The sequence below is a fragment of the Patiria miniata genome, unplaced genomic scaffold (genome assembly GCF_015706575.1).
Source record: "Patiria miniata isolate m_02_andy unplaced genomic scaffold, ASM1570657v1 HiC_scaffold_17, whole genome shotgun sequence".
NCBI lineage: Eukaryota > Metazoa > Echinodermata > Asteroidea > Valvatida > Asterinidae > Patiria > Patiria miniata.
The window spans coordinates 12425208-12452530 of NW_024037055.1; the positions used below are offsets into that span (position 1 = coordinate 12425208).

Consider the following 27323-nt stretch of genomic DNA (forward strand, 5'->3'; position numbering starts at 1 on the left):
CATCGAACGATTAGTCGACTCGAGGACGGACGTGTACACGTATTTTGATATCATTTGGAGCCATAGAGCTGTATGGAGCATGCCTAAAAAGTTAAATCTTCGCGTCAAGTAAACAGCGCATCGAGCAAGTAAGTTGTAGACTACATCAAAATAAACACGAGGAATTATTTTCTTGTTTTACACATTTATGGCCTTAATGCCTACACCCCCATTTGTTCACAGTTTGAAACTCAGAGTCAGAACCGGAAGTGTACTGAAAATTTCAGTAGGCCGGGGCTAGTACAGTGAAACGAATGATCGTGCAAAGGCCACGTTGCACTTGAGCAGCTTGGAGGATAGAGCATAGTCTTAGAGCAAGAAACAGATGTCAGGCGGGCACACTTGCCACTTGCAGAATACCCCGCCACTCGGGGATTCCGCCACTCAATCTATCCACCTCGTAGCTGGCTACGGAGTCACGGTTGATTGTACAGTCGTTTGACCGGTTCCGCAATCGCAAATCGTCTGAAGCGTCTTGTGGCGAAAAAACGCGCTTTCACAGGAAGCTACCTATCTATAAATATGCGCAAATTACTCACCTACTTCATGATATGAATAGTTTTCTGTGATCGTTTGAAAGAGAAATTTGCCAGGACGTTTTGTAGAGGTCGGTGCTTTGACCGGTTCCGCAAATGTTTTCCGGTTTCGCAAACGGCGCCCTCTGCGATACTGGACTGAAAATATTCCTTGTTCACTGGCCAAATCTAGATCGTTTTTGCCCCCAAACCAGCCAAGAAAAGATGTGGATTATATTTCCCTGTGCATGAGCCAAGGTCTGCACATTATAATGCGTCCAAATTTACAAAGTGTAACTCCATGAAAATGTTATGGTTCGTTGGATTTTTTTTACGTTATAATTATTTGACTTGCTTCAATCCAATTAAATGACTTTCTTGCTTTTTGTGCATTCTGTCTATCATCTTGCAATCACTAATATTTTGCTTTTTTGTTGTCTTATTTTTATTTAGACACACTCTGACGTTGAATAGAACCAGACACAAACCATGTACCGAATTGCTCCAGTTGGTTGTTTTTTTCTCACATAAGCACAGACCAGATAATTTATGAATTTGAATTAATATTTTCTCCAGGATCATTTTTAATTCCTATGACACTTAAGGAAGTTACTGCATGGCTGGATGAATTGGAACTGAATCATTGTCTGCAGGGGAGCACTGTTTATTAATATTATTTTTTTATTTAATTATTATTATTTATTTACTTTTGTTTATTCCCTCCTCCTTTTTTTCATGTTACTTTTTTTTGTGGGGGGGGGGGAAGTGTTTCAATATGTTCAGGGTAACAACACAATATGCTTAATTTTGTGTGCACCAACATCCAGTAGGGGGAACCTGGGGGCCGGGAGGGGAGGGGGAACAGGCCTCAGCAGGCCAGATACATACAGGCCACATACATGCACATATTGTTTCACATTCAAATTAAATTTCACAAACAAATTAAAACAAATTGTTAAAAATGTCATAAATCCTATGGCTGTTTCATAGCAATGGCAATTTCTAATTATAATGTTCAGTTACTCCTCGTACGTTGTTGCACATATTAACTATGTACATGTATCATGCTTGGGCAACTGTATTAGCAAACCTCATCTACTGTTCGATGATGCTCTTAAAAGAAAATGTCAACACATTCATCACGTATATCCCGATAACCCTTTCAATATATTGACATGTGATACCTGCATGTGTAAATGTAATACAAAACTAAAGCACTCAAGAAGCTACCCCTTTTAAATCCAAAAATATACGTGTCATATAAATAAATGGTGATGAATCACAGAAATAGACATGTCCTGTGAGTTTTTCATGCAAAGTAGCATAGTTTTTCAAACACCTCACTTCTCTTTCACATGTACTGGTAAATAAAAATGTATGTAACGCCTTTAAATTTATTGCCTTTATGACACCTGCATGTCTGTTTAATTGTTATACACAAATAATTTAAGCACTCCAGAAGCTAGCACTATACAAAAAAACTTGTCACATAAATAAAATTCAAAGAAATGGTGATGAAGACACACAGCTACATGTACTTTCACTATAATATTCAACTTCTTCTTGACCTTCACAGGTAAAACTGAAAAAGATGTGCCGATGGCCTCTTATGGCCTATCAGGAGGCTGGCGTAATCTTCTTCTTTGTCTTTGGCATTGTCTGTATGAAAAAGAAATTTTATATAAAACGTTTAGTTTATGACCGATTGAGACAAAAATGAGAAATGGTTTATAGTATTTGACAAATTTTGTGCTCCAAGAAAACAATCAAAATTTGTGTCTCTGTACTGACGAGAGACTGGTCTTCATTATGAAATATGAGTGGACCTTTTTTTCTTTATGTTTAAAAGGGTAAAGAGTAAGGTTAGAACCCACCGAAAAAGGATAATTTTAAATTTACTAAATTACTGGAAATGTCCTTTGGGTTAGAAACATATTATTATGCACTATTCTTAATTGGTCCCCACAAACCTCACCTCCTAGCCTGGGCTGACTCATGCACCCTGGATGTGGAGAGTTGTAACTCTAAAATGAATTCAAACCCCTGAGGCACAACTGCTTCAACATCAAGTATGGGGTGAATTTTTTTAGAGCAAAGGAAAAGCGTTTAGTGGGAAGTATTGAGAAAGATTTTTGTATTTTAAATTTTGAAGTCCAAATTTTTTTTATCCAAAACCTACAGTGCTGTCCGGAAGCTGGACAGAAACAAAATCATTTTGTTTCAATTTAGTTTTCAATTTTTTGCACTGAACACCCAGAAATGATCATCAAATTCGACATTTTTAAAACAAGGATTAAAAATAAATAGAAATTCTCAATTCTTTGTAAGTTGTAAAAAAAGAAAGATTCATGCCAAAATAAATAAAGTGCACCGCGCTAGGGGGCCGTCATCAACAATACTTGTCAATAGCAGCACTGGTTAATACACCATGGCCAGTGTATTGTATAGGCAGTATGAATGCGTTTGCGGAACCGGCCAAACGACCAGCAGTTACTCTGGTGGGTATAGAAAAAAAAATTCAAAGACTTCAAATCTTATATTTGTATGGTGGAATAATGAATAATTTCCGAACAAGTTGCATCAATCGCCATGATTTAATTCCCCTGAACAATCGTGTAGCAGGCCGACAAACATGAAATCACGCTTCCGTGCGCGTTCCATTTCGGCAGTTCGTTAACGGCAAGTGACGGTCGTAGGGGATTTATTTTTAAATGTAAGTGAGTATCCTAAAACTAAAACCATTTTTGAAAAGTAGATTGAATAACCTTTCCATCGATACCAAAGTTTAAGTCCTTGGCGTTTTCGTCTTCCTGAAAACGAGAGCTAGTTTTCCGAAATTGCGGAACTGGTCAAATTGCGGAACCGGTCAATTGACTGTACTCCTAGAACTATGAGGCTCCACGTAGTGGAGCCTCATAGAGTCAGAAGCCCGCAAAATTGTTGTCAACACAAAACACTAATTAAGTACAAAAACGTCCATTCCAAATAAGCTATTTCCCACAGAACCGCTGCACAGTTTGCCCCTAAACTCCGTACAATACCTCATGACATACTCACGTTATGTGCACCCAACAAACATCGGTGGATTCTGTCTGTTTTAAGGCCAAAATGATGAAAAATATGCCCTTTCCGCACTGAGCCAACCTAACACTTGAAGCGAGCACGCGCGCTGATATATCGCAGTCATTTTCGGGTTCGATCGCTCGGAGCGCGCCGCGGGGGGTATGGTGTAGGAGCGGATTGCGTAATTTTTTTTCCTAGGAGAGTTAGGGGCAATGTCATGAATAATTCAGTTTTTCCTTTGAATCATTGCAAGACTTAGGTTCTCGTTCTATTTTCCCCTTAATTTAAAATTATCTCAGTGATAAATTTGGAGAAGAAAAATAGCTGATGAAAAGAGCAGCGACGACGTGGCTTCGAACCAGGGATCTCTGTATCCATAGCTCATCTCGCTATCCACTAGGCTACTGTGTGGTAGCTCGACGCCAACCGTTCTTTAAAATGCTTTAATGTATTGTCACTAGTTGAGTAACTAACAACAATGCTGTTGATGTCATTGTCCGTTCTCATTGATAAACATGAATTATTCATGACATTGCCCCTAACCCTCCTAGGAATAAAAATTACGCGAGCGGATTGATAGTACGCGCATGCGTACAAGTGCAAGTACGTACCCCCCGCACATACAAACTTATCGCGAAAATTCACCTATGCAAATTGGGGTCAACACGCCCCTCATTATGACGTCAACGTTGAGTTCGTGCTTGCGCTCATGCCATCAATTTCAGCCCGACTCACTTCAGTTTTATGAATGAAATCATTATGCATCTGAGAGTGAACATGCCAGAAATTTACAGTAGAAAAGCTCATGATATCTGCTTTCTTTTGCCGAAGAAAGCGTCAAAATCAATGAACTATTGCCTGAGTTTTGACAGTTCAAACATTTTTTAGCGTGTTTTTTTTAGGAACCAAAACTTCTTATTTTTCGACGGAGTCCATCTTTTTAATCCTAAATTTCTTTCTTCTCGAATTTGGTTGGGGAAAACCTGAATTAGTTCCATATAGAACAGGTTTTCAGCTTTCATATGGCGTGGCACATGTGGGTGGTCGGTCTGATACGGCGATGGTCGCGAGCAATATGCATAAAAATTGCTCGCTAGAACTGCCCAAAATTGCGAATGATAGTGAAGTAATCACGTGATATAAACACGTGCAACGTGCATGAGATATATATAGCTCAGTGGAAGACGGTTACGAAGATTAAAGGGATCCCGTTTGATTAAAGGGATCCCGTTTGATGAAATGTGTGTGTGTCTCTTTTTTTCTGTCCCTTTTCCCCTGTATCCCAATGTGACGGGGTTGGGCGGTGGGTTGGGGTGGGGATGGCCCGTGGGTGGGGCGGGGGAGGCCTGCAGGTGGGGTGGGGGAGGGGATGAGGGGGGGGGGGGGGGAACAAAGACACAGTGGGTGGAATATGCACATTCTTTGGGTGAAGGGCCATTGCATATATCCAAACACCTTGAGGGGCGGGGTGGGGTCCCCTGGGTGGGGGGAAAGGAACGGGAGGGGGGTACTGAGAACCAGGATAATGGAATATTTCCTGTCTTTCATTTCTTACACCTGCACCATATCAGGACCCCATGGAAGGGGAGTGCACATAAGGGGTTGCCGGTGGAGGGGGGGGGGGCGTGGGGGAGGATGCCTCGTGAGTGTAGAGGGGGGCCGGGGGTAGAGTACTCAAAACCAGGAAGCTTAAAATCTGGCGGGGGGGGGGGGGGGGGGGGGGGGGCTCAAAAGGAGGAGGGTGGAATTTCACATTTCGTTTTCTTTTTTTCGGTCCTTGCAACATATCCCGACCCTAGTGGGCGGTGGGTGGTGGGGGCCCCCACCAACACAGAAATCTTGATATGCAAATTAGGTAAACAGCGCCGCTCATTATAGCATCATCATGAAATTCTTGCTTACGCGCATGCCATCTACTTCGGCCAATTTTCGGCCAGACTCCTTCAGTTTTATGAATAATATCACTGTAGGCCTACATCGGAGGATGCACCTGCCAGAAATTTACATGCTGAAAGCAACAGAATGATGTCCGCTTCCTTTTGCCAAAGACAGCGTCAAAATTGTTAAATGAAAGGGTGAGTTTTGACGATTAAAATATTGTTTTAGCGTTTTCCTTTTTGGAACTCAAACTTCGTATTGTCCAAGGGAGTCCATCTTTTCAATCCTGTTTTTCTTCCTTCCAACATTTTGTTTGAGATCAAATGAATTAATTCCGAGTAGTTGAGTATTTTAGCTGGCGAATGGTGTGGCCTAAGTGGGTGGTCGGTTTAATAGTGCGATGGTCGCGAGCAAAATGCATGGAAATTTATCACTGGAACTGCCAAAGATTGCGAATGATTTTCAATTGATCACGCCGGCTATATCCGGCCCGCCGGCACCGCGCGCGTTCTTATAAAAACCCAAGATTAATAAAATAAATGGTTACACCTCTATGTTCCGACACCCCTATGTTAATTCCGACTGCACATATTCCTATTCCTAACCCTAACCCTAACCGGGAGTAACACAATCTAGGTTGTCGGAACATAGGGGTGTCGGAACATAGAGCAGTCACCACATGGCAGTCACCAAATAATCAAGATGTTTTGTTTTCTGATAAATGATGTGACTTTATTATTGGGAATACCACTTTCTTTTTTCCTTTCCCCTGCCCTGGATACCATATTCCGACCCTGGGGATGGGGCGGGGGGGGGGGGGGGGGGGGGGGGGGGGGGGAGCGTGGTGTTCAAACCACGCCAAGAGGGCTGAAATTGTCCAACAAGTGAAGTTTGTCTTTTAATTTGGTGCAATTACGTTCCCGACCAGACTTTCTTTTACTGCGATATCATGGACCGGGCCGGGGTTGAGGCCGGGTAGGGGTTGTCGGGGGGGGTTCCCAAAACAAAGAGGGTGGAATGTCCTTCATGTTCTTTTAGTTATTAATCTTAAGACGTGCTGCTCTTCGGGGGGGGGGGGGGGGGGGGGAGAGAGGTGGTGGGGCCGCATGAGTCGGGGGGGGGGGGGGGCTAGAGTACTCCAAACCAGGAGGGTTGAATATCCCGGGGAGCATCAGAAGGGGAGGGCCTGGAATTTCCCAATCTTCTTTTGTTTCCATCATCATCATCATCATCATCATCATCATCATCAGACGTCGTAGGCTACTGCCCGTTGACGCAACAACCGTCCACTTCTTCTGGGCTGTGTGACTGGTGAAGCCGGGGTGATTTCCTTCGCTGAAGGGTCGCCGCAGTTAGTTTATCCACACTGAGACCGCTCCATCTGGTGAGGCCGTCGATCCAGCGGAGTTTGGTCCTTGCATTATATCCCGACCCTTGGAGACAGAGGGTGTGGGCCCCGACAAACTATTCACAGAAACCTTCGTATGCAACTAGGCGAACAGCTCCGCTCATGATGACGTCATTGTCAAGTTCTTGCTTTATTACGCGCATGACATCGTCTTCGGCCAATCTCACTGGGAGTCCATCTCTTCAATCTTATTTTTCTTCTTTCCAACATTTGGTTCGAATTCAAATGAATTTATTCCGAATAGTTGAGGTTTTCAGCTGTCGAATAGTGTGCCACATGTGGGTGGTCGGTTTGATAGTGCGATGGTCGCGAGCAATATGCATTGGCATTTTTCGATGGAACAGCAAATGATTTTCAATATTGATCACGCCATCACCGCTTGCGTTCTAATAAAAAAAAAACAAGATTAATCTAAAAAGCAAGATGTTTTGTTTTCTGATGAATGATGCACCTTTATTATATTATTGGGAGTAGGCCTACCTCTTTCATTTTTCATTTCCCCTGTCCTGGATATCATATTCAGACCCCCGGGTGGGGCGGGGGGGGGGGGGGGGGCGGGGTGTGCGGTTCAAGCCATGCCAAGAAAGCTGAAATTTGTTTTCCAACAGTGATTTTTGTCTTTTTACGGTGGTGGTGCAATTATGTTCCCCGGACCAGACTTTCTTTTTTACTGCGGGATGGGACTGGGTTTGGGGGGGGGGGGGGGGTTTAGGCCGGGTAGGGGTTGGTGGGGGTCGGGGGATTTTCTTCCCGCGATTCTCAGTTCCAGATCTGCATGCCCAGTGGGTGGGTGTGGGAGTGGGCAGAGCTTGTGGATTTACCAAACAGAGGATTGCATTTTCTTCAAGGATTATTTTCAGACCTGCATGCCCGTGGGTGGAGGGGGGGGGGGACGGGTTGGATTTCCCCAAACAAAGAGGATGGAATATTATTCCTGTTCTTCCAGCGATTAATCTTAAGACGTGCTGCTCTTGGGGGGAGGGGGAGGGGGAGAGAGAGAGAGGGGGGGAGAGAGAGGTGGAGGGGTTAGAGTACTCCAAACCAGGAGGGTTGAATATCCCCGGGGGAGCCGCAGATGGGGAGGACCTGGAATTTCTCAATCTTCTTTTGATTTGGTCCTTGCATTATATCCCGAACCTTGGGGCAGAGGATGGGGGCCACGACAAACTATTCACAGAAACCTTCGTATGCTAATTAGGTTAACAGCGCCGAATTTTATGACGCGATCGTCAAATTCTTGCTTTAATACGCGCATGACATCGTCTTCGATCAATTTCGGCCACACTCGCTAGGCGTCCATCGCTTCAATCCCGTTTGTCTTCTTTCCAATATTTGGTTCAAATTCAAATGAATTTATTTCGAATAGTTGAGGTTTTTAGCTGTCGAATGGTGTGCCACATGTGAGTGGTCGGTTTGATTGTGCGATGGTCGCGAGCAATATGCATGGAAATTTTTCGAAGGAACTTCCAAAAATTTGCGAATGATCAGTATACAGAATACACGTACATGTACATGTACGTACGTGCAGCAGAGCAGAAACTACCGATGTTCCCCCCAAATCCATATGATTAGGGTTAGGGTTAGGGTTAGGGTTATATTGGTAAGGATTTCGGGGAGCATCGGTTTTGGGAACATCGGTATTGGGGAACATAGATATCCACCCGTGCAGGAGCTATGGAAGAAGCGTTACAAAGCTAGGATTCCGTTTGTTAATGGCCTTTTTCATCCCTTACGATCTTAAAGCGACGGGACGAGGTTGAGTGGGTGGGGTGGGGGAGGTTGGTGGCGGTGCACCGGGAACACTGCATGCAAAAGATAATCACATTTTTTATTGATCCTTTTGGCCTTGCCCATTATCCCGACCCCTTGGGGCGTAGCGGGGATAACATTTCCTTTGTCCCTAATTTCTCTTTTTTTCCGTGCACGGTGATTATCCAGACCCTGGGGAAGGGGGAGTTAGGGGCGGGGAGGGGCGAAAGGGGGATGGGGGAAAATGGGGGATGGGGGCCGCGTTCCCACTTCTATGCCTGTGCAAATAAGCGCGTGTGTGTGGGGGGGGGGGAGTTAGAGTACTCCGAATCAGGAGGTTGGAATATCCGATGTTCTTTTTTATTCACCCCTTGCGCTGGCCCCTGGGGCGGGATGGAATATACCATGGGGTGAAAATATCCTATTTTCATGCAATGATGTTTTGGGGTGTTTTTTTTTGGGGGGGGGGGGGCTTTATACGAAAGCTTAAAAACAGTAATCATGAAAAATATAAAATTAAAAAAATGCAAATTGCAGAAACGAATATCTCATCTCTTTTGTGAAAATGTTTTGGCTCTGAAAAGAGCCGTTTTGGTTTTTAGTTTGTTGATTCGATGATTTCTTCGAAGGCTTGGCCGACCTTTTCTTCTGCTTGCTCGATGTGATCTTGCTGCATGGCTGGCTTCTTGGCTGGCTTGAGCTTGGTTGACTTGGCTGGCATGGCTTGGTGGAGGATTTCTTGACAGATGTATATTTGACTTGGATGGCGTTTTCTTGGCAGGTTTCTTGGGTGATGACTTCTTCGGCGCGGGTTTCTTGACTTTCTTCACCATTTTGGCTTTCTTGGCTTTGCTGCAATCTTGGCTTTCATTTCCCGTTCCTTCTTGGCCTTGATTCTCTCCTTCTCCTTAGCTGCCTTAGCCTTGGCCGGCAGCCTTCTCTTTCTCCTTGGTGGTGTCAAGCTTGAACGGTGCCACCGGCTCCCTTACCTGCCATCCGAGTGAGCCTCCAACTTAATTAATTCATGTTTTATTATTTAAAAGTTTACTCTAGTATGGCTTACAAAGAAATTCTTAGGGTGGATTATCGGTGACTGCTCTATGGTCCGACACCCCTATGTTCCGACAACCTAGATTGTGTTACTCCCGGTTAGGGTTAGGGTTAGGGTTAGGAATAGGAATATGTGCAGTCGGAACATAGGGGTGTCGGAACATAGAGGTGTAACCGGATTATCTGGATCCGCACGTCCGTACCCCCGTGGGCGTACCAAACACCTCCCTTATACATTCTATAGGCATGCAAAAAGAAAACATATCTTTTTTCGCCTCTTTGGCCGACGTTCTGACTTGGTGGGTCCTTTTTCCGCAAGTTCAGAATATTTTCTCTAAAAATTGGAGCAAACTACATGTATTTGAATTGCCTTCCTTTGTCAGAAACCAACAAAATAGAAACTGCATTCTCATGTTTAGACGATACACAATAACATCAGAGGAGAATAACAATCAGTACTGAAGAACTGCTCGCTCACAAGATGCCTTTGATCACTAGTTCTCCATAATTATTTAGAGTATTTTGTATTCGGAGTATTCATCATTTTCCATCGTTTCCAATGACCTTTCAATAACATTGAACTTAAAGGAAAATCTTAAGGGCTCTGTTAAGCCTCATAGGTCAGACGCATATAGGCCCCGGCCAAGTCCGGCAAAATCTTATAATAGGCCTAATATAAAGCTCAAGTTATGGGCCTCATATTATAAGGCTCATAACTTGAGCCTTATATTAGGCGGGGGCGCGTGGCGGGGATCCGCGTTTATCATCGCCGGGAGTCGGACTTGCGATATATGGCCCCAACTTTGATAGTATAGCCTCCCATGCAGCTACGGAACAACTCGAAATTTCGGTTAATCAGGGTATAGGCTATATTATGTTGTTTTATTTCGTAATACTATGCAGTTTTCTTTGACCACGGAGGAATGGTTTGAATTTCAAGTTTTGAGTTATCAGTGTTGACTTTATCGAGATTTCGCTTATTCCAATTTGTCAGTGTTTTCACGAAGAGGTGAATCTGCCGCAATAGGTGTTAGGGTCTAATGGTTAGGGTTAGGTTTGGGGAACAGGTATAACATAATGCACCCGTTGAACTTGCAGTGGTTGTCAGAAAAGGGGTTTTAAGTTGGTCACGATTTGGAATAAACATTTCGCCTACTACTGACTAATTTTTGAAACACAGATGAAACTTCAAAGATGTACCAATTACAGAATAATGGAACAACATTATTGTGAGGTACCGGTATCGAAACTAATCCCCATAGATGTTTGTCTGGTCGTGAAAACTGAATCCCACACACTTGTTGTTTTGGCAAATTGCCGATACCCATTCCCCTTGGCACGAGTTTGTCTCTTCGTGAAAAATCAAAAGACATTCAGGTGAAGTTTTCTCAACATTGATTGTTATGATTTCGTTGATTTTATCTGATTTTGACCCAGACTTTTTTCCAAAAAAATGTTCGTTGCGTGCATTTACCAATTTCAGCCGGAACAAGAATTTTGAAAAAAGGTATGACTTTTGGACTGATAATTTAGTCCCTCCGTGGAAACGCTGAAAACTTCTTGTAATTTGATTCAAAAATTTCAAAACTATCTTTTTAAAAGACTTGTCATGCTTACTGGTTACTGCTTACTTACTTTGATTCGATTTTTAAAGAACGAGTTTTTGACTATGTATTAGCCTGGGGGGAGGGGGGAAAAGATAATCTGGAATGTTTGTTTTGCGTCTGTTCTTTGACGACTCTTTGGAATTGCCCCCATGATCTACCCCTTTTGTGAAGTTGGCATCAAGTGTATTTCCTTTTATTTTCATGCCGTTGTTGTTATAACTTCTCGACATTATTGACAAGTGGTGAACAAGTTCATATTCGTATTTCTATTAGTCATCTAAGTTAAAAACAAACACATTCTTGTCCTGGCGTAAAATCAAAGAGTAAAAACAGCATGCAAGAACTGACAACAGTATAACTTACATTTAAATTAACCTGTGAATAAAATATACCTGTAAAAACATAATAATTTTTAAAATGATAACATAAAGACTGACAGCAAAAAGACCCAATGCTTATCCGCCCTGGGCTAGCACTATGACAAAGAAATATAACTTTAAAAATATGCCCGGGAAAAAAGGGGAAAAAAATTTAAAACGATTTTTTTCCATCGTCGTAAAAACCACAGGTGCAGATTTTGAAAAGTTAGTAAACTTAAATACGATAGTGTGTTTTCCAGTGGTTAACTCACAACAAATGATGTAGGAATCTAAACGGTCTTTCATAATTGCTGTATTATTATGTTACTTTGAATATACATGTAATCCCATTGCATTTTGGTCAAAAATAAAGTGAAGCTTCAAGTCTAAGTCAAACTCCGATTTTAAAAATTGACTTGAACTTGAAGCTCGCCGATCCCTGGATCATCCAATACATGTACATACACGTATACGCATTTGTATGCAGCATGTATGCATAGTGCCTTGCCGTGGCGTGGGAACGTATCAGATTACATATCGGCCGACCGCAATATCGATCGGTTCAAAAATAGATGGTCCGCGCGGGAATTGACCTGGATTGACCCGCAAACGTTCGGGTTGTCTGTGACGTAGGCAAGTCACCGACATATTTTTCTAAAAATGACTGCAAGTGCGCAGGCGTGCAAATTCCCGCACGATGCATAGGCCAAGTTCGTATGTGCCCCGCGGCGCACTCCGAGCGATCGAACCCGAAAATGACTGCGATATCAGCGCGCGTGCTCGCTTCAAGTGTAGGTTGGCTCAGTGCGGAAAGGGCATATTTTTCATCATTTGGCCTAAAAACAGACAGAATCCACCGATGTTTGTTGGGTGCACATAACGTGAGTATGTCATGAGGTATTGTACGGAGTTTAGGGGCAAACTGTGCAGCGGTTCTGTGGGAAATAGCTTATTTGGAATGGACGTTTTTGTACTTAATTAGTGTTTTGTGTTGACAACAATTTTGCGGGCTTCTGACTCTATGAGGCTCATAGTTCTAGGAGTAGGTTGATTGCCCTCAATAAACCTTCTCAGCGCTACTTGTATAGTAATTGTAATGTACTATGCGTCATGCTCCACTGCACCCCCACTCCTAGCTGGAGTTACCCAGCCCTGAGTTTTATCATTGGGTTGTCATCTAGGGCTGGAGCGAGTTTTTCTCGTAACTTGTAATATAGGCAAAAATTTTTGGAAAATGTTCAATTTTGTCCCCGTTACACACTAATTGCAACTGCAACTCACCCCAAACTTGCCTGGAATAACCATTACACAGGTCCTTGAAGTAAAAAACGATGAAGATTCAGCCTACAATTGCAGTGAAAAAAGGAGGAATAACCGCTAACCTGACAACCTTGCAGGCATGGCGAGGACTGCAATTGGATTTGTGCACAAAAAAATTGTGTACAATGAATGGCGGTCGATTACCATGCACAGCGTGCTGGTAGTGGTACTAGTGGTTTTTGCCGGCTGCGCTGGCTGTTGGCGCATGACGTCACGCGGAAGCGTAACACCCAATGACTGTTTCATGCACTATCGGTTGCCGTTCCAGTACCGCAGCTGTGATGCGAGTGGTAAACCTCATATTAGTACGGGATACGGGGTGGACTTTAGCAGATGCGCACGCGTGTTGTTTTGGTTGAGCATCCAAGCGTGACTCCGTATCCGCGTATCCGGATACGAGGTGGAATACATGTAGGTGAGTGGCGGGGTATTCTGCAATTGTGCCACAATAAAAGAAGAATTCTTATTTTTAGGGGATGGGAAAAAAAAAACCTAAGAAATGTCGCCAGCGTAAACCTAGCTCAATGCAGTGACAACTGGTTCCTGCCATGCCATGCAGGGGCCAATTTAGAAGACATGATGAAAATGCGGTAACCAGTCTGTGCATGGCTATGCGATCTATAGCGCTAGCATGGCTATGCATTGCAGGCCGGTGTATGTATTTTCCGTGTTCAAGAGTTCATTTTGAGATCGCACTTATCGTATTTGGAGTGATACATGCAGCGTTTTTCCCGAAATATTTGACCGTTAAAACAAGGTCTGTCGGCCGCGGGCCACACATGCACAGTGCATCACACACTTCGGAGTTTTGGCCAGCTTCCCGTCTTGACTAGCATTGTGCATATGATGCGAACAACCTGAATTTTCCATTATTTTTTAAGAATTATCGAACGTAAATTTATGGACATTAATTAAGGTAGGTTTTATTCACTTTTTGTGGCCATTTTGTGTATAGCTTTCTTAGTGCAATGGAAATAGTTAAGGCTAAAACTTTGCATATAATTGAATACTCCATTCAATCTGCATAAAAAAATTTGGCCCCCCCCCAAAAAATTCCGACCCTATTTTTGAAAAGCATGTAATCGGAAGCAGAAGTTTTTTTTTTCAGCCTTACTACATCCACAAGAAAAACTTTTTTCAAACTTTGATTTATTACCGATGCAGATTGCTAGATGTCTGCAGTTGTAATCTGGTATTTGAACATGTACACAGTGGTTTGCATACTGGATGGTGTTTACAATTTACATTTCCCAGCCTTGGATTTACTAGTCTGTGTCTATTTACAGTCTGTGCCTGATGGAGGTCAAAGATTGACCTTTTATAACAATAGATTTATGCAAATTAGTCAGGCACAGTATAGTCAGCTGATGCATGAATTGCTCTCAACATTTATGTAAAGCACACTAACACAGCGTCAAAAGCTGATGGTCATGTGACTAAATGGTGTGATCAGGTGATCAAGGCATTTTCACAGTCAACAAGCTACATTATTTACCAATAAACATGTGTCAAAGTCACTGAGGTACGTGACTTGAAACCATAGAAGAACAAATGTTTGTGCATTGGTGCTCAATTGAAAGAATGTATATTGACTGTACTGATTGTACTTTGTTATTTGGCCATATTGCAACAGCTGTTCATGTGTTTATTCTGAGTCAGATAAAATTTGCTGTCAGGTTAAGTGAATTTCAGGATTGTAGATGCACGTACATGTTTAAGTCCCAGATTTTTTTAAGTTCAAAGATTGTTCCAATGAGTAAATTATTAATTTTTGGATTTGGGTTTGGTAAATTCAGAATATTTTTGTAGTTAGGATTTATATTAGACTTCGCATATGAAATGTCTTTTTCTTGTTGAGCCTCTGGACTGCCATAGATATGTTGCTGTTGTTGCATGATGTCTACAAAAGATTTATGCTTTTCCATTCTGAGGAATGTTAACATTGTATTTGAAACATGAACCTGACACATGTATACATGTACATGTAGGCCCTACATATATTATATATTTTGAACAGTAGAGATGTACATGTTTTAGAAGTACATGTTCTGGATTTTATCTCTTTGACTAGGCCTACTTATTATTTACCTTTATTTAACAGAATCAAATGTAAACGCCACATGAACTTGAGATCTGATACATTGGATTGTTGTCTCCAATGGGCACTGTTTCGGGCATGTATTTTAGCTTGCCGTACACGTACACAGAGTCAAAGAGATTATTGCACAGGTTTTCACACTAGGCCTGGGCGAGTAGTGAATTTTTCTACTTGAGTACTTGCAAGAAATTACTTGGGAGTAGTCGAGTACTCGCGACTAGTTAACCGAATTCTCAAAAATATTGAAAGAAAAATGACAGATTTGTTTGTATGATGGGAAGTTACTACAAGCAAATAGCATGCAAGTCACACCACATTCTTCAGCACTGAGACATCCCTACTGTGCCACGTTTTGGGTCATGTGCTTGAATTTTATTCTTGATGAATGGAATCCTAGGGAGAGAGAGATGGAGGAAGTGATTCCCTATTTGCAGGGGACGTACCGGTACTAAGCTATGAACCCTGAACCCTAAATTGCTACTCGCGAGTACCTGCTTCTGTATGCCAGGACGAGTACTTGAGTAGATGAAAAATCACGAGTAGCATAACGAGTAGCATAAACTACTCGCGAGTACTCGAGTAATCGAGTTACTCGCCCAGCGGTAATCCACATCAGCTGAAACTAGAACATGTAGAACAGGATGAAAGTTGACAACATGAAAATAGTGGGATGATGAGCCTTAAAGTTGATCTGAGGGCTTGAATTTAAGCCGATTAAAAAAGACTTGTATAAAAAGCAAATGTCTTCCTCCATGGTCCTATGAAACGGGGCCCTACAGGCAATTCAGAAGACAAACACAATGTCACATACACTGCGTATGTGACATTGTACATTGTTTATTCTGTTTGGATAATTTAGTTCAATACATTTACATACACTGTAACTAAGATGTACATCAGCGTAAGGTAACTTAGAGAGAAAATGCTGAATGTAAACAAACACATGGTTAGAACAAATGAACTTTAATCTATTGACTGAAAATTCACACAGAGTTATGAACTTTGACCAGGGAAAGGCATGCCCGGTGCGTGCTGGCAATTTCTGTTTGTGTATTACAGATACAGATTGTATTGTATTCTGAAGTGCCACATATATCGGTACTGTACTGTAAATTCAGAGACAATTCAGAGTTTATACACCTTAGTACACACATAACATGTATAGGTGGGGGTGGGCTGATGTTTAATGTGATGAAAACATCTATTCATTTGCACACCAGTTTTCATCGGTTGCTATGTGTCACCATTCAGCACTCCAGACTCAAGAACCATTGAGTTTCAAGAGCATGTTCTGGGACCTAGATAGGCCAATTTGAAAAATTCCCGGAGGTCCATGCCCACCTATACTTGGAATATGTTCAGCTGTTCTTTTCTTAATGTACATAAACTCAAATAGTAATTATAATTTGATCATTTTTTTTGTTATTACAGGGTAAACTGGACAACAGTTGCATCACATATTGTTTGGTTTCTGCTCAGATGTTGAAGTTCAGTACTTTGAAGTTTGAAAGTCTCGACAATTATAAGACGTGGGTGAAGTGAAGTTCAACACATACAGGTAAGCGAGGTTAATATACAGAACATGCTTGTTGCTTACTTATCGTGGCTGTTATGATAGATCACATGAGCTTGAAGGTGTACAGTGGAATCAATTTTAGGCATGCTGTTTATAAAATACAACACTGATTCTATGGTGGAGTAGTGCTATACCACAATCATCAATGGCATTGTCAAAAAGTTTTTTTTGCGCACAGCTACTGTAGTTGAGCTGCTAACTCAAGTAATCGTGGTTAAAGCGTGAATTTCTGCATACAGGGTCATAATAGGACATTGTTGATTTTTTGAGTTGACACGCCTTGGATCTTGCCTATTTTTAGGGGCGGGGCTCAATTTTCCTAAAGGGGGTATGCACAAGAGCCCAACTCGGGAAATGGAGGGGGTGCCCCAAGGCAAGCAGGCATTCCCCCCCCCCCCCCCCCCCCTCCCCATTTTAACACTACACTTGCATGTACGTGTAGCCGTTTTATGGTTTGTTTTTAATCCAGTATGTTTAGACTGTAATCTAGTTGAATCTAAGAGAAGGTATAAAGAAAATACTTGAATGTTCATGGTGTAAATGTATTTTTGTTTAGACTACAGACGCAGCAAAAATGTCCGTTAAGAGGAAGCGTAACAGTCTTAATGAGAACGATATCCATGAGGATGAAGTGCCACCTAAAGTACCACGCACGGTAAGTCCAGATTTTGCACAAGTTAGATTTTGACAAGTTTAAAAAATCCTACTATAAGGGGCCTAATAGTATACAACATGTATGTTGACTTATACAGTTATGCAGAGAAGCTCAAGGTATTGCTGTTGGCTCATGTCAACTTGTATTCCATGGAACAAATTAGAGGGAAGACAATTGTGGGATTTAATTTTGGCGTAGTGTGTATTTAGGCTCCTTGAATAGTATTGCGTAATGCCTCGACACATACAGTACAGCTTGAAATTAAGTGGAATCCACTCCATGGATCCTTGCGTGGCCCTTGCAGGGCTACGCAAGGATCCATGGAGTGGATTCCATTTTATTTCAGGCTGTACTGTACTGTACTTATTATAACAGGTTTGAGTGTGAGAGACTGTAGATAATGAACTGTCTGTGCACAATACTCATAAACTAATTCAAAGACAGATTTGTTGCCATATACCTGGTGCCCAAGGGACTATGTGCACCAGCAACGCAGCCAGGGTGCTCACCATAGGGGGCAAGGGTTTTTTTTTTGGGGGGGGGGGCTGGTTGTTACAGTGGAGGGCAGGGGGCACCCAATGCTGTTAAACCGGTTAACCATGGTCACTTAGGATTAAGGGGGGACTGTGGAGTGGAAGGTGTTTTAAACGTCAACACCCCCAATGAAGGTTTTTTACAAACAATATTGAGAAAGATAGTTTCACCTTCTTTTTTTTTTTAGAGTTGCCTGAAACCGGCCATTGTAGGAGGCACTCAGGAGTCAACTAGAGAAAAAGAAAGGTGGACCTTCTACCCAGTGACCCAGGAACAAGCTAGGACTGGTGAACATGGTAAACAGCATTCTAGTCCATTAAATGTGTAACTTTTAAACGAATTTCCATTCAACGGAAAATTGTAATTGGAACGATTCCGTGCAAAGATGGCAATGGGCGTGGTGTAAAAGAATTACATCACAGCTACAAGCAAGATAGTTGTGTCAAATTATACTCTGGTAATCAAATTAAATTTCTTTTTTTTGTATGTAACCACAGCCGCTAGACCTATCAGAGTTTATGCAGACGGCATCTTTGACATTTTCCATGCTGGCCATGCGAGGGCGCTCATGCAAGCCAAGAACTGTCTACCCAATGTGTATCTCATTGTCGGAGGTAAGCCTACGTCACTACCATAGGTTTACAGAAATAAAAAAAGGAAAACATTATAAAGGGTTCTTAAACTTTAATGAAAATGTAAGAGATTTTGTTTTGTTTTAAGGAAAACAAAAAAATATCTGACGGCGAGAAGAACGATGCCAGTTTTAAGAAAATAGCCAAAAATTGATCATTTCAAAAATGTTTTCAAAACATATTTCACAGTGCCATTGCCTAATATTAGCTGGTTCTCGGTCCTTTTGCCAATCCAGTTATCATGTGTATTTGACGGGAACTTGTCTGCTCAACTGCTACACGACACGGAATCCAAAAACTTGCCGGTCGCGTCAGGGAAAAATTATACCGAATTCAAAGCTGATTTAGCAATGCTTCATGCGCTTTCAAACATCATCAATGTGAACGCAGAAATATGGAAGCGGTATTTTTTTACGAGCTTTTCAAGGCTAAAAGTTGTTTTCCAACAAGTTTTTAGGGGACAAAATCACACCATTGTTAAAAGAAAATGGTAAATCCACAGGTCTGAATAAATGTGAATCAATTGTTTATTCTGTACTTGCTGTGCTGTTTATAGGCTTTGCTACACAATGCAGTAAGACCGCACTGCTGACCAACTTGACAAAAAATGAAATAAAACTTTCCCTCAAAAAAATGCAGGATGATGTCCCCAAAAACTACTTTGGGGTGCACCATAATTTTTGAGATTTAGGTTCCACTTGGTTTTCTTGGTTGGGTGGGTGGGGTAGCCAGAAACATTTTGTTTTCTTGGCCTTATTACCATCATATGAGATGTAGCACCTTTAGAAAAAAATTCTCTTGAGCATTTCAAACTGTTTTGTCCAGTTTGCAGTGATGAGCTGACAAGGAGACTTAAAGGCAATACAGTCTTGACGGAATGGGAGCGCTATGAAGCCGTCCGCCATTGCCGCTATGTGGATGAGGTTATATTTGATGCACCATGGGTCCTCACCCCAGATTACCTTGAGGAACACAAGGTCAGAGGTCAATTCAATGTCCTTAGGTTTAGCACAAAGTGGACATTTTTGTTTGTGACTTGGGAACTAGAAATTTGTAGACCGATATTTATTAAACCTAGTTTAAGTTTTAAATGCTGGAGTTTACCAGACCTTATTCTGATTTTCGAAAGAGTTTTGTGGCATCTTCTATGTAGATGTCGTAAAAGAAGTCTCACAAAGATTTGAGTAGATAATTTGAATCTCTAAGGAAAAAAATAAGCAAAATGTCGTACAAATTTGACTGATCAGTTAATCATGAAAGCATTTGTGATGTATAGGGCAGCACTTTATGCAGTTCATGCACAAGTATGGCCTTCAGTGCTTCAGTGCTGAATGAGTGAACATTACTGGTAGGTAGTAGGTGCATCTCTGTGCCATTTTCTACTCTGCCTATGCTGGCACATATTCCTTGCATGTCAGTATTGTCTATTGAAACAAGCACAGTAAGGCAGAATGTTCAAATAGCATTGTTCAGTAGTAAATATTATTTCTATGAGTGCCCTGGTCATGCAGTATGCATTTGTTTGAATAATGTATACAAACACATTTGGCTTTATGTGTGCATTACATTTAAAGGTAGAGAAGACCATATGTCATTGGTGCAGTGTTATCGTTTGCAGCAACAAAAGTGCTTAAAATCCAAAGACGGGTGTTAAACAACTAACCTGATGAAGCATTAGCTCTGTAAATGCTGTATATTTTGAGAAAATGCAATACAGGGTAGCTCCAAAACAGTTGTGCAAGCAGATATTGTTAAATTTCTCAAAAGTCATTTTGATGGAGCATATTAATTATACTCTTGTGTATAATCAGTGAAAATGTCATGGAAACCAATTACTGCAAACCAGAGGTGTAACAGATTATAAAAGCATATGTGTGTTTCAACCATTCCAATGGGAATTACGCATTGCATTGGAAATCGCACTCTGCAATGGTTGCTACATGATGCAACACACTGAACCGACGATTCTCGCTGATAGTAGCAACCGCATGCGCGTGTGCGTGCTGTCAACGCGCTTGCACCCATTCAAGGATTTGCCCAATTACAAGCCAACTGCCAACGTAAATTTCCAAAAATTGGTCACTTGACGCATTTTTGGGAATGGCCTTCTTTTATTCTATTCTTCAAAATGACAGCATGCCAGAAGGAATCATTTCACTGAAAATTTAGTGTCATTACTATTTTTAAACCAAATAAGCTTTTATCAAAAATAATTAGGTCAGTTACTTTTTGGATAGATGCAAATGGTCTACTCTATCTTTAATCACACAGTCACTTTGCCATAGCAAAAACATTGAACAGCGTGATGGTGTAGTCATTATCTCTGGGCAAATAATTAACTATTGGCCTTTGAAGGTCTGGTCTTTGCCTAAGCGCATAGTTCCTATACAGAGCAGACATCCCTCTTATCTGAACCAGACTAAAGTGTGTATGTATGTGGCTCCATATGCAGCTTGTTGCACTGAGCAGAATAAAGGTCAAGTTGCAACCAGTTTACTGCCATTTTACCTCTGTCCATTTTTCTTCCTCTATAGATTGACTTTGTAGCACACGATGACATTCCATACAACACCCCTGGTGTGCAGATGAATGATGTCTATAAGGACATCAAGGCAGCCGGCAAGTTTATTGCCACAAATCGTACGGAGGGTATCTCAACCTCAGACATCATCGCGAGACTGGTGCGTGACTATGACATGTATGTCAGGAGGAATCTATCAAGAGGATACACAGCCAAAGAGATGAATGTTAGCTTCATTAAGGTCAGTAAGGTTGGAATGATTACATGAGATATGCGGCTTAGTGAATAGTGCTTCGTTTGGGAGGTGTTTGAGCTGGAAGGAACTGTGGATCAGGGGGGTTTTGGACCATGACACATGACGTTATGGTAGAACACAAAGACAGCATGGTTTGAGGGGAAGTAGTGGGAATTACTGGTCCCGAGGTGTAGGTCAGCTTGACTTTTCGCGTCGGGAGGTAGTCAAGCTGACCTTCACCGAGGGACCAGTAATTCCAACTATTTTCCAGAAATAAACCATGCTGTATTTGTTTTACTACACCTCATAAATATTTAGTAGCCTCACTGTCTTTTTAGTAGCCTCACTGCCTTGTTGATTACGGCCTTCATGGATTTTGCATCTTTATTCAGCTCAACATATTCAAGATCTTCGTCAGTCAATGACAGAAATCTAGTAATGATATTCGTACTCGTAGCCGCCGTTGTTGTTTCTGAGCTGCAGATTCCCGTGTGTTAATGGCAACAGGGTTGAAATAGTCTGGTGCCAACATTATTTAATGTGTCTTTACTGCAGTAGTTACAAGGACTACAACCACAGACTGGTTCCGTAAAGAGTACATGCCACCGACTACATGTTTTTTTTGCTACCAGAAAAAACACCACACGGCAGCGAGCTGAATACTCACCGAGATGACGTCACCTCGGCGCGTATCATTTTTATTTCTTGGATGCTACTCCTTAGTGCCTTCTGTTGAGATATTGAGACGTTGTATTGCTTGATCCAATTTTTTTTCCTTGGACATTTTACACTGGTTTGAGCAAACCCATGATGCTTTACCCTTCAGGATCGATGGTGGGACCACTGTCCCCTTGACACATCGAATTCCAGCATTCCACTATTGCCTCTGATTTCTTTAATTTGCTGATGCAATTTACACATCTTCATCTCCATCCTCGATTTCAGATTGATCATTATCATCTTCACTTGGAAGAGTTGAAATGACATTGCTTGTTGGAGGCCAGGACATCTGCATTTCCAATCATCAAGTGATGTTCATGCACTTAACGCAGTGGTTATTGTATATTCTGCAGTAGCAGACTCCATCAGCCATGTCAGAGTCCAAGCACTCTTGTACGATGTGAATCTTTCCAAAAGCACTCTTTCTGATGTTACCTTCGACGAATATAATAATGACAAAAGACACGGGTTTGGAAGTTTGTTGAACAATCACGATATTTTAAGGTGAAATCGCGAGCTCAATATCTTGTAGGTGGTGCGTAAATACTTTTGCATGCCAGTATACATGCAGACAATTACAAGTTGACTAAACAAGCGGTTTGTTTTAGTTCAATGGATGACCAGTCTTTCACGGAGATGGTCGAATTTAAATAATCCGCGGGTATACACACATTATCTTGCTGACACCACCCTGGTTACCCCCCTGATCAGATAATTAAGACAGACAGGCAACTGAGCTTGTTTACGGGGGTTTAGCCAATAAAATTGATTACATAGGTTAAATTCTGTATCTTTCATTTTTGATATAAAGGAGATTATTTTGTTCTTATCTTTTGTCTTATGTTTGATCAACTCAAGGAAACCAGCTTGAGTCTTCAAGACCGGGTTGATAAGGTGAAAAAGAAGGTCAACAGGGTGGAAACAAAATCCAAGGAGTTCGTCCAAAAAGTAGAAGACAAAGGTCGGGAGCTAATACAGCGCTGGGAGGAGAAGTCACGAGAAATGATTGGCAACTTCCTTGACTTGTTTGGAACAGAGGGCACGTTGGTGAGTCATATTGTCTTGATGGTCACTCTCAGTAGTGTGGACAGTAGATGGTCTTGTGTGGTCTGCATCACAAATCATACTCAGTGCATGGAAGCGTGGACTCAACTCATAAAGGTCCAAATATTAATGATGGAAACACTATGACTTATATATACAGCTGTATATGTGTCTAAAATTTTGTATTGAGAGTTCAGAGTTAACCCTACCCCCTACTAACGTGATTTACTAGGAACCGTCCTCACTCCTGCAAATTCCAACACCATGTGGTAAACTGTACACATAAACTGTTGGACTCTGCTTATTGGTGGTATGCCTAATCCCATGTAAAGCACAGTCAGTTTACTAGTGCAGTACTCACTCCAACAGATTCCAACAAACCCTGGTGTTGGAGTTTGACTGGATGGGGACTGTTAGGCCACTATAGGTAACATGCAAGCCAATTGCTTTCAAAATGGTAAATCACATGAAAAAAAGAGTACTTATTGAAAAGGAATGACTGAATTGCAGAGTGGGTAGATCTTGTCAAAGTGTGTAGGTTATGTGACAAAACAAGTTTGATATTAAGGAAATTGTAATGTGGCCACATACAATGCATGATTGACATAAACAAATGACCTCTTGATGTCATTTGCCCTTCAGAAAAAGATGTTTGTAGATGGAACCGATCGTCTCAGGAATGCCATCTCACCCCCAGCAAGTCCTACATGTAGCTCCTCACCCACACCACCAGACGAGGATGATAGCGAATCAGAAGATGTCCAAGATGAGTAGGCATTAGAACAAGCCCTCTGATTGGTTATTAATTGACGATGTTAGGCTGGGATTGGTTCTTGCCAACACATAAAATGTTGAAAATAATGCAAATGACATTTTCATTGGTAGCTTTCTATGTAATTAATATATAATTGCAAATAAGGTTTTTTTTCCTTTCTTCATATGCACGATCATTTTTGCTTTGTTGGAAAGTGCAACTCATTAAAAGCTTGTTTTGTTTAGGATATTTAAGCACAAAAGCCTCGCACATCAAAGTGTTGTGGCACATAAATTGAGTACGGCCTATATTTTGAAATGGCAGTGTCATCTATAAAATTAAACAAAAACTATTTGTTTCAAATAAGAGTTGGGGGATGTTATTTAAGATACGATGAATTTATGTTAGTATTCTCACACACAAAGCATTTGATTCGGTGCTTAAACAGACATTGTTAAAGGTAGAGTATATCATTTGTCATTTGTGCAATTTTTTTGTTTGAAGCAACAAAAGTGCTAAAAATCTAAAAAGGGTGCTTCACAACTAGCTTGATGAAGTTTTAGCTCAGTGAATGCTGTATTTTCCGAGAAAACAATATTCTAGGATCTTGATTTCAATTCAAACATTGCCGAATCATGTTTTGAATTGCACCCGAAATTAGCATCCAGGACAGGGATGAGATGTCCAGCTAATGAGAATTAGTTCATTGTGAAACTGAGGGGAACAAAAACTGGAGAAAGGAATTTGATGGATTCCATTTGAATAAAACATGTTTTGGAACATACAAAATGTTGGTTATAATTTTTAACTCCAAAAAACTTTAGTAAACATCTGAAGAGCCCTTTAACGTCCTTATCTTAAATGCAGGATTATTTACATATCAAAATTCTTCAAATATTAAAAACACTTTTTGAAGTGAATTTAAAACAACATTGATAATGTTAAAAACATGTTGCCAAGAAACATCCATTATATTTCAAAAAATTAGTCGGTATATTACTGAAAAAAGGTACATCATTTAATGATGACCGAAGTACATAGTATTTAAGTTGTTTAATTTTTATGATTATAAATTACTAAATCTGCCAAAGTAACGTAGCACAGACAGTGAGTAGAGCTTGCCGATATATAAAAACAAAATGGGCTAGGCCACGTACTGCAGTTGTCCATGTTAATATTTGTCTAGGTTTATAACAATTCAGACATGTATTTGGTGTGTGTTGAGCTAATTTTAAGTCCAAGTTTCAGATTCAGTTTAGTCAAATGGTCTTTTCTCAACCTGTAATGTTGAAGACGATGAACTGATTTTTCAATGCATGAGAATGGTGTGCTATCTAAATTAATGGAAATGTCACTTCATTTTCATCTGATTGAAATCTGATTTCAATCCACAATGTTTATCCACACACTGGGTTTTCATGAGACAATACTAACCATTCATATGTCCATCAACGGTAATAATTTTTGCTTGATTTCACTTGGATGTTTGAAAGAATTTTTTGCTCATATCACTGTTATGTTAATTGTATAGTGTGTCTATAACAATCTTACAAAGGGATTTTGTTGTTAAAGTAGGTTCACACTTCACATCAAAATGAAAACGAATTTCATGACGTCAATAATTACAATTTTATTGTAACTTTCTCTGTAATAACGAATTCGCTTCGCATCACCATTCACATGAAGTATTCATGAACAGGCCTTTACAATGATGTTTTTCCTTTTCATTAACCCTCCTATGCAAGCTCAATCAAGTGACCGTTTTCAACAGTTAAGAGCTCCCAGCCTACATCAAGCAGGATTGACTGGCTGTGACTCTTTATGTAACTTGACAAACCCTGTGCTTTGACTGTAGGTGATTGATACGACTGTAGGTGATTGATAAGTCAGAGTACTTGCTTGAAATATGATCTGACTGTTTGTGACTAACCTGTGTTAAAGGCATGGCAGGGGAAGTGGATGGACTTCTAACTGTCTGTGACTGTTTAAACAGTAGGAGGGTTAATGTATGCTCAGTGTGTAGTGGGCACCATTACAAATTTGTTCCCCAGAAGGATGTGAACCCACAACCTCCTTACTGATACCAAGATATTGTGTGCTATTTTGAGTTTCATCTCCCCCCCCCCCCCCCCCCCGCCCCCCAAAAAATCCTTTTCTAAATGACTATTTTTCTAGAAATACAAGTCATTCACTCGTACGATAGGTTGGTTCCCTCCCCACAATTAGTAGCAATAATGCACAGACTTGGGGTCTACTTGCCAAGTGGATCTGATTGTGCCCAAAACAAACTTTTTTTCCAGATGGTTGCAGAATTTCCAAAAAGGAAGAAATCAGTTTTGTGTTGGTGGGGTTTTTTTGGGGGGGGGGGATTTAAATAAAACATAAATTGAACATTTATTAGTAGAAAAAATTGTTGAAGAGCGCAGGGAATGCACCGTTATTTGTAAGGTTGAAATAAGGCTGAGATGTCATTAATGCAAACGTAGAACTGTGGCCCTGTGAAATTGTGTGGCTAAGTGAACTTCTAAGACATTTCCTTAAATATTCTCTCAGAATGAAGTGTTGAACATGGTAGACATATCGTAGAATCTATGCTATAAACTAAAGTAGTAGCAGTAACAAATTTCCGCAAAATTATATAAGGGTCTTCCAATATTGAACGTCTGTTCTGCTATGTGTCTTGTATTTTGATATTTATTGACTGGATGAAACATTTATTTTGACAAAGTGAGGGAACATACCTTTGTATGGTTTAAAAAAAATGAAATAGTGTGGTGAATTTGTATAATTTTTTCAAGCAAACATAATGATTCATAGAGGGGAAAAAGTGAAAATTTAGTGAAAATGAAAGGTAGTACTGTCCCCTTTCATTGACATTTCTAGAGAACGGATTCTTTTATATTTGATCGTGTTACAATTGGAGTGATTTTGTTCCTTTAGTTTTATTAGTTTTTGGGGTGGGAAATGTTTCAAGGTGCTTCTCTGTTAAAATGTATATGATGGTAAAATGCTTTGGTCAGCAATTAAAGATGAATATAAAGAAAACTGAGTTTCATTGCTTGTATTTTGCCCTTTTTCCTTGACATACTTCAGTTATTTTTCCGCTTGATCTACTTAAACTTTTCAACTTTTCCACTTAAAAAAAAACCCAAAAGACGAACTGGCATTCTGTTCAGAAGTTTAATTTCATGGCTATTTCTCAAATCAAAACTATTCGGTCCAAAAGTCAAAAATAAAAAAAAAATCCAACAATTTTGTTCAACAATTTTACTTTTTTCGAAACGCCCCTCTAGCTATAAAATGGAGTGTCCAACTCGCGAGTAAGATGTAAATAACTCCTTTTATGGAGATTGGCGCACGTGCTGCGCGATGCAGCGCAGATGCAGCTGTGGCAAGTGCGTTGTGAATTTACTGATTCACTGGTAGTATTGCGCATGCCTACGCGAGTTCAACAAATAAAATTATAAACGGCACTTGATTTTATGGGGGTCCAACTTTCATGTGACTCTGGAAAAGTGTTTAAGACCAGCCAGCCATGTCTTTATCTTCCGTTTATACCGGTCACG

At 40.9% G+C, this 27323-nt stretch overlaps 1 protein-coding gene and 1 long non-coding RNA gene across 3 annotated transcripts; one reads left to right on the plus strand and one right to left on the minus strand.

The window, feature by feature from the left end:
* Window positions 1–25585, plus strand: LOC119723856 (choline-phosphate cytidylyltransferase A-like). Of its 2 annotated transcripts, none has more exons than XM_038194731.1 (9): window positions 1–128; window positions 16518–16644; window positions 17219–17317; window positions 18039–18147; window positions 18349–18465; window positions 19309–19460; window positions 21018–21245; window positions 22818–23006; window positions 23646–25585. In XM_038194731.1, exons 3-9 carry the CDS (start codon window positions 17237–17239, stop codon window positions 23775–23777), a joined length of 1008 nt encoding a protein of 335 aa, XP_038050659.1. In that variant the 5' UTR covers window positions 1–128; window positions 16518–16644; window positions 17219–17236; the 3' UTR covers window positions 23778–25585. The 2 variants fall into 2 exon arrangements, with proteins under 2 accessions (XP_038050659.1, XP_038050660.1); XM_038194732.1 differs by lacking the exon at window positions 1–128 and adding an exon at window positions 16164–16184.
* On the minus strand, window positions 1661–3433 carry LOC119723857. Its single transcript, XR_005270591.1, has 2 exons — window positions 2530–3433; window positions 1661–2213 (listed from the first exon to the last, which is right to left on the minus strand). It is a non-coding gene; the product is annotated as an uncharacterized LOC119723857 (long non-coding RNA).
* Window positions 25586–27323: the final 1738 nt, after the last annotated feature.